The sequence below is a fragment of the Lipotes vexillifer genome, unplaced genomic scaffold (assembly GCF_000442215.2).
Source record: "Lipotes vexillifer unplaced genomic scaffold, Lipotes_vexillifer_v1.1 scaffold835, whole genome shotgun sequence".
Classification (NCBI taxonomy): Eukaryota; Metazoa; Chordata; class Mammalia; order Artiodactyla; family Lipotidae; genus Lipotes; species Lipotes vexillifer.
This window is the reverse complement of record NW_006774135.1, coordinates 859,128-866,604: the sequence shown is the minus strand read 5'-3', so window position 1 is coordinate 866,604 and position 7,477 is coordinate 859,128. Positions and strand designations below refer to the sequence as shown.

Here is a 7,477-nt window from a genome sequence, read left to right as displayed (position 1 = left end):
GCATCCTGCTCTCCAGCCCCCAGCAGGCGGGGCCTCTCCTGGGCCTCAGGCACAGACCCCACTGCCCCTGCTGCCCCGGGCATACCCCGCCCGTGGCCTCCTCCCTCCCAGAGGCTGTGGGCAGCCGGGGCTCACTTTCTGGGCTCCCCCAAACCGGGGCTCAGTGCTGCCTCAGTCCACACTGCACCCCGTCATCCCCTAAGAACCCCTCGGCCTGCAAGTTCCCCGTTCTCAGCTCCCCAGGCTGCACCCAACCTGCGACACAGGGGTCCGCCCGGGGGCTTCCCAAGATGCAAGGGTGAGGTGGCCAACTCTCCTGCCTCAGCCCAGCCTTGCACACAAGGTTCTGTCACTTCCTCTTCATCCTGGAGGGCCTGTCCCTTCCCCCACAAGCAGCCCCGCCCATCGTGGTCACTGTCAGCACCTGCCCAGGTGTGGCCACCCGGTCCTGTCACTGGGGAGTCGCGGCGCCCTGAGTGCCAACCCCAGCGTTGGGTCATCGCCTGCCCGCAGGGGTCCCGGGGGCAGCTCCTCCTGCCTCGGAGCCCTTAGTCCTGGCAGGTGGGAGGTGCCAGCAAGGAGCAGCAGAAATGACTGAGTGACTGGCCTCCAGCCCTGAGGCTGCCCTGGTCTGAGCCTCAGGGCGCCCAGCGGCGCCTGGGAACCCGGAGTGGGGGGCGTGGCAGCTCACGAGGTCGAGGCTTGTAGCGGGGACGGCGCTGGGCCGGAGGTTCGCGTCCCGGGTCTCTGGCCCGGCCGCCCTTCTGGGCTCCCTCCGTCGGTTCCTGTGGGCCGAGCCTCTCGGGGTCCGGGCGCAGCTGGCGTTTTCCCCCGCAGCGCCTTCGAGGAGGAGCAGAAGCTCAGGAAGCACGAGATTGTGAGTCGGATCTTGAAGGAGGAGGCCGAGGAGGCCAGGAGGAAGCAGAGGCCCTCGCCCGCCAGACCCGCGGGCCGGCCGATCCTGAGAGACCAGACCCAGAGCTACGTGGCCGCTTTCCATGCCGGGAAGGGCCTGGCGGACGCGCCCTGCTGCCCCCCGGTGAGCGGACGCCCCTGCTACCCTGGACCGCACCGGCCAGCTCAGATCAGGACCACGGAGAGCGCTCCTGCCCCTTCGCCGGATTCAGGCACAGCCTCTGGTCGCCAGGCGGCCCCAGCCCTGGTGCACGTGTCCCATGTCCCTCGCGGCTCCCCCCGGTCTCCGGCGCCTGGCCCGCCTGGGGAAGCGGACCCCCACCGCCACATGTCCCCTGAACAGAATTGTCTTGGGCCACCTTACCTGTCCCCAGATGCCAGAGCCAGGCTGGTGACCAAAGGCCCATCGCGGCCCAGGGGAGACGTGTGCCCCTGTCCACCCCCCACGCATGTTTGCCCTGGAGCCGGGCCACTTCCCTCCATTCCCGCACTCAGTCCTCACATAGAGGGCCGGCCCTGTGCCGGTCGCCCCATAGGTGACCTGCTTACCTGTCCCTGAGGGTGTGAGGTAGGGATGTCGGGACCCCATCCTGAGCCCAGCAGCCCTTCTGCTTCTGCCCTGTGCACCCCCAGCCTGAAGGCCCAGGTCACTCGCTCCAGCAATGCGCTGCCAGCTGCGGCCCCCAGGCTGCTTCGTGGGTGCCCCCCAAAGCCGTGCCTCTCTGTCCTCTCACCCCCAGCCGTGCTCCTGCCCTTCTCCACGTGGGGCCTTTCTCACACCTGCAGCAACATCGCCCTCCATTCTTGTCCCTGTGTCAGCCTGATGTCCCCGGAGGGAGGCCCCGTCTGGCCCTAGAGCAGCTGAGGGTCCGTGAAGGGTGTTCCGGGGTGTCCATAAATCAGTGTTTTGTGGCTCTTGTGGGCGTTGGAGACCAGACTTCCACGATGTGTAAAGACACTCATGCTGTAAATAGAAGCTGCAAACCCGTGTGTGCTCTAGTCTCTGAGTGCAGAGCGGGGCCTTGTCTGCCAAGGCCCTGGAGTCCCGAGGGTTCGTACTTTCTTCCTCCCGGTCAGTACAATCTCTGTTTTCTAGAATAAGCTGTTGCGTTCCTCTCCCCAGCTCCAGGAGGGCAGGTCTGCGTTACCCCAAGCCTCTCTGCTGGTGAAGGCCGTGTCCAGTGAGTCCATCCAGGTGGGCAGGGGGAGCCTTGGCCGGGAGGCGGGGACGCTGTCTCGGCCGGAGATCCCCGGGCTCTGGAAGGAGGACTGCAAGCCGTACCAGGTAGCCCCTAGGACACGCGGCCACGTCTTTTCATCCGTCTTCCACGTCTCCACCCTGTCCTGGCGACCGTGGCGGCCCCCCTCGCGGGGGCTGCTCTGCAGTTCCCCCCAGCTACCTTCCTCCCAAACAACCACAGGGCCGGTGGTGGCCACACGCAGAGGGGTGCAGGCAGGGGGCTCGAGGGGTAGGGGCCGAGTCCTAATTCTCCAGCTTACTACTGGGGAAATGTGTTGCTAGAAAAAGGCATGAGTTCACACTTCCTTTGACGGCCTTTTGTCACGAAACACGCACTATCCAGAGCACTGGTCGTCCTGGTTCTAAAAGGGCAGCACAGCTCTGGGAGCCGAGAAGTTAGCGAGTGTCCACTGCATGCAGCAGGACACAGGCCCTGGCTCTGTCTCTGCACTGGTCAGCCGAGGCCCGCGGCCACCTGGAGGACATCGCCCGGCCTTGGTCTGTGTACAAGTTGGTTCCCATTGCTCTGAGGGCAAAGCCATTTTGGTTCCGCTGGTTCTGAGGAGGCCTGCCGCTGCTCTGCTCAGGCTCGGCCATTCCCTGGGGACCACCAGTCAGCGGCCGGCACCCACCCAGGAGAGCGAGGCAGGAGGATGCCAGCCCTGGGCCAGCAGGAGCACCGGGAGCCAGGCCCCCAGAGGGTCCCTCTTCAAGTCACTAAGCCGGTCAGGGAGGCACCTTTATTTGTGCCACTGAAAAAATGTTGCTTCCTGTAGAGCTTTTCAAGAACTTTCTCTTGGCCTGATTTTAAAATCTAGAAAATACCCCTCTGCCATTATTTCCTGGAAATCCTCTGGATCCTGGACGGCCCTGCTCGGCCCCTTGTTTCTCGCCTGACCCTGCCATACCCCCTCCCCCGCCTTGCTGGTGTCCACCCCACCCCGGCCCCATGCGGCCATGGTGGACCCCGGCTCCGGGCTGTCCATTTCCTTTACTCCCCAGCTGACCTCGGGGAGGCCTGGGGGGGCTCCCGAGCCGACCACTGTCCCCGCGAAACCCCAGGTGCCCAAGGAGGATGTGGGCCAGAAGCCCATGGGCGGAACGAAGACCGACAAGGACATCCTGGCGCACACTGTGCAACAGCTGCGCCGCGGGGTGACCCACAAGCAGGTGGCATCCAGGCGCGAGTTCAGAGGGTGTCCCTTCAACAGCAAGCCCAAGCTCGTCCACTTCAAGGTGAGCCCAGGGTCCTCGCCTGGGGCTGAGGGGACAGGGCCCAGTCTCACACGAGGGGTCAGACACCAGCCCCAGGAGGGCGATTGTCCTGGGGGGCTGGCATGTCACACCTTCCTGGTCCCTCTGGAGGACCCAGGCACCACCCGACCCTTGCTGGGGGCCCCCCACCCGCTGGTCCCCAGGAGGCCTCTTCCTGCTGGAGGCGGGGGTCCTACAAGACCATGGAGGGTGTCCCCATCTCCCAGGCGGGAATGTCAGGTGCCGAGAAGCATCCGCCAGAAAACTTGGAGCAGTAACTTTTTATCTGCTTTTCCTAGGACTTTGATATCGGCAAAGTGTACAAGAAAAAGATCACGCTGATTAACGCCACCTACAGGATTAACTACTGCAAGCTGGTGGGCGTGGAGGAGCGCCTCAGGGACTTCATCCACATCGAGTACTGGGGGGGCGCTGGGAGGCGGGCGGCGCGCGGGGCGGGTGCTTCAGTCCCTGCAACTGCTATCAGAGCCTTTTCATTTGACCCACATTTTGGGCACAAAACCTTCAGCTTGGGTCCCCGTGGGCATTTTGTTAAGTGGCTCCTCCGCCTTCCTGAGACCAGCCCAGTTTTGCCTGATGAATGGCTTGATGGTTTCCCCTTCGTTGTGTTTTGAGGTTGACCCACTCTGGGTAAGATTTCCCCGGAGGGCCTTGTGCCTTTGCAAGGGGAAGAAAACAGCCATCTTTTATTTCGGGACTGTGTACTTGAACTCTCTATTTAAATATTTTTTCTTTTCTTTTAATTGTATCCAATAATTCTTTTCTTTTTATTATTGGAGTAAAATTGCTTTACAATGTTGTGTTAGTTTCTGCTGTACAATGAAGTGAATCAGCTGTATGTCTACATGCATCCCCTCCCTCCCACCCAAAATGTTGACTGTATTCCCTGTACTATACATTACATCCTTGTGACTTATTTATTTATTTATTTTTTATTGGAGTGTAATTGATTTACAGTGTTGTGTTAGTTTCTGCCGTACAATGAAGTGAATCAGCTATATGTATACATATATCCCCTCCCTCTTGGACCTCCCTCCCACCCCCCACCATCCCACCCATCTAGGTCGTCACGGAGCACCGAGCTGAGCTCCCTGTGCTATACAGCAGGCTCCCACTAGCTATCTGTTTTACACGTGGTAGTGTATGTATGTCAAACCTAATATCCCAATTCGTCCCACCCTCCCCTTCCCCCCACTGTGTCCACATGTCCGTTCTCTACGTCTGCGTCTGTATTCCTGCCCTGTAAATAGGTTCACCTGTACCATTTTTCTAGATTCCATATACATGCAGTAACATACAGTATTTGTTTTTCTCTTTCTGACTTGCTTCTGTATGACAGACTCTAGGTCCATCCACATCTCTATAAATGACCCAATTTCATTCCTTTTTATGGCTGGGTAATATTCCATTGTATATATGGAATATATACAATTCCATCGTATATATGTGCCACGTCTTCTTTATCCATTCATCTGTCAGTGGACACATAGGGTGCTTCCATGTCCTGGCTATTGTAAATAGTGCTGCAATGAACATTGGGGTGCATGTGTCTTTTTGAATTATGGTTTTCTCAGGATATATGCCCAGCAGTGGGATTGCTAGGTCAGATGGTAATTCTATTTTTAGTTTTTTAAGGAACCTCCATACTGTTCTCCATAGTGGCTGTATCAATTTACATTCCCACCAACAGTGCGGGAGTCTTCTTTGGTGAAATGTCTATTTAGGTCTTCCACCCATTTTTTATTTGGGTTGTTTGTATTTTTTGATATTGAGCTCCACGAGCTGTTTGTATATTTTGGAGATTAATCCTTTATCCGTTGCTTCATTTGCAAATATTTTCTCCCATTCTGAGGGTTGTCGTCCTGTTTATGGTTTCCTTTGCTGTGCAAAAGCTTTTAAGTTTCATTAGGTCCCATTTGTTTATTTCTGTTATTTTCATTACTCTAGGAGGTGGGTCCAATGTATGTAAATTTTTACTCTGTTCCAGCGTTTCAGGTTTCTTCCTTTGAGACCCCGCTGATACCTGACTTGGGTCCTCTTTTGTGTCTGATTTTCTTTCTGGTCCCTGTAATCCTTCCTTCCTTCCTGTTTTGTTTTCCCCTCATTTGTCTTACGCCCATCGTTGCTGTGTCTTCTGCGGGACCCTCTTCTCTTCTGCTCCCTGAGCAGTTTGTCTTTGCCGTTAAGTGTTTTCTTCTCCCCGCCCTGGTTTCTCCAGCTTCTGTCCTCAGTTTGGAGGCCCCGGGGGCTCCTGCTGTGAGTGCTGCAGCCTCCAAGGCCCTGACCTCTGCCCCCAGGGGCCTCCCGGGGCTGCTCCCTGAGTCCACAGCTCTGGTCAGCCTCCCCGCGAAGGACACGCTGTCCCGTCCTGTGCCGACTGTGGCCAGACGCGGGATCTGCAGAGGCTCACGTGTTATCGCCCGCGTGTCCTGCGCCTTCCAGGCATGCGGACAGCGGGGGCTTTCCTGTGTTGCTGGTTTTTCCTGTTGAGCTGTGGGTTTCTGGAGGAGTCGGCAGAGGCCCAGAGTCCGGTGGTCACTGTCACCTAGGCCACCCTGAGGCGCCCCTCCCCAAGCCTGGAGCAAGAATTTTTTATTGGCAGCATTTCCTCTCGACACTTGGAGGATCTTACTGCCCTGTCTCCTGTTTTCTGCTCTTGCTGTTCCGTCCGATCCCCTGTCTTTGTAGGTTATCGAGCTCTTTCCTCAGGTTGCCGTGAGCTTGCCCTCCCCTTGGGCTCCTGCATGTCTACGACATGTGTCTGGTGTGGACTGATCTTTCCTAGGGCTGCTTAGAACTCCCTGTGCTTCCCGATCGGAGGATTCAGCTCTTTGAACAGCTGTGGACATTTCTCCGCCCTGTCCCTTCAGATGTCGCCTACCTCCCGTCCTCACAGACCTGCCCCTGTGCTCCGATTCGAACCCTGTGTATTCTGTGCCCCCGACACCTCCTGATGCCTGTCTCACATGCCCCCCGCCCCGTCATCTCCCTGAGCAGCTTTCTCAGTGTCTCCTGGGGTCTGTCCCTCTGCTGAGCACTTCTCTCCTTGGTCGGATCTAATCAGCTGTTGAAATTGCTTATTATGTGTCTAATTTCAGTTGCCGTATTTCTCATTTCTGAAAATTCTAAGTTCTTTTTCAGATCAGCTGGTATTTCTTGTTCTTTTCTCACGTCTGTAATTCTCTGCGTCTTTCTACTGCCTGACATCCTTGGAGTCTGGCCCTGCCCCTTGCCGTGTTTCGTGCTGGTCTCTGCGCGGACTTTGAAATTTGGGTTCAGATCTTCCCACGGCTGAGGCTCCATCCTCGGGACTCTGTTAGTCTGACATCAAAATGCTTCCTTCCCAATCCGAGGAGTTTTAGATTTGCTCCTGCCTGGTGCCACTGGGATGCTGCCAGCCAGGGACAGATTTTTTTTTTTTTTTTTTATTTGCGGTATGCGGGCCTCTCACTGTTGTGGCCTCTCCCGCCGCGGAGCACAGGCTCCGGACGCGCAGGCCCAGCGGCCATGGCTCACGGGCCCAGCCTCTCCGCGGCATGTGGGATCCTCCCAGACCGGGGCACGAACCCGCATCCCCTGCATCGGCAGGCGGACTCCCAACCACTGCGCCACCGGGGAAGCCCGGGACAGATTTTTATATTAAATTTTTAGCTTGTGTATTTCTATACAAAGTACAGTAGGTAAAATCCAACCTTGTGAAAATGGACTTTGTGTTAGAAATTTTGTGGGGGGCTTCTTTTTCTCACCCAGATCCAGACCAAGTCCCTCCAAGTGTCCCAGGAAGGTGGGGCTGTTTTTCTGGGTCTTTCACTGAAGGTGGAGCTCAGAGGACTCCAGCTGAATGCAGGGCCCACAGTCCCAGCCCCTACCTGTGTCTCACCTGACCTTGATCCTAAAAGCCCAGATCCTTGGTTCAGGCCTGCCATGTGTTCTCGGGGGGCTGTGACCACTGCTTACCCCAGAGCATCTGTCCCTCTGGAGTTGGCCCCTGGGGGCTTGCCTCCTCCCTCCCTCCCTCCCCCCTCCCCCTTCCTCCTCCCTCCCTCC

General features: G+C 57.4%; 1 protein-coding gene across 1 annotated transcript in view; it reads left to right on the top strand.

The window, feature by feature from the left end:
• CFAP74 (cilia and flagella associated protein 74) overlaps window positions 1-7,477 on the top strand; it is a 66,361-nt gene that overhangs the window by 19,349 nt on the left and 39,535 nt on the right. Inside the window, exons 9-12 of the mRNA XM_007448974.1 lie at window positions 838-1,015; window positions 2,018-2,200; window positions 3,218-3,391; window positions 3,709-3,827. Of these exons, the coding sequence (XP_007449036.1) occupies window positions 838-1,015; window positions 2,018-2,200; window positions 3,218-3,391; window positions 3,709-3,827 (654 nt within the window). The remainder of the gene's footprint in view (window positions 1-837; window positions 1,016-2,017; window positions 2,201-3,217; window positions 3,392-3,708; window positions 3,828-7,477) is intronic.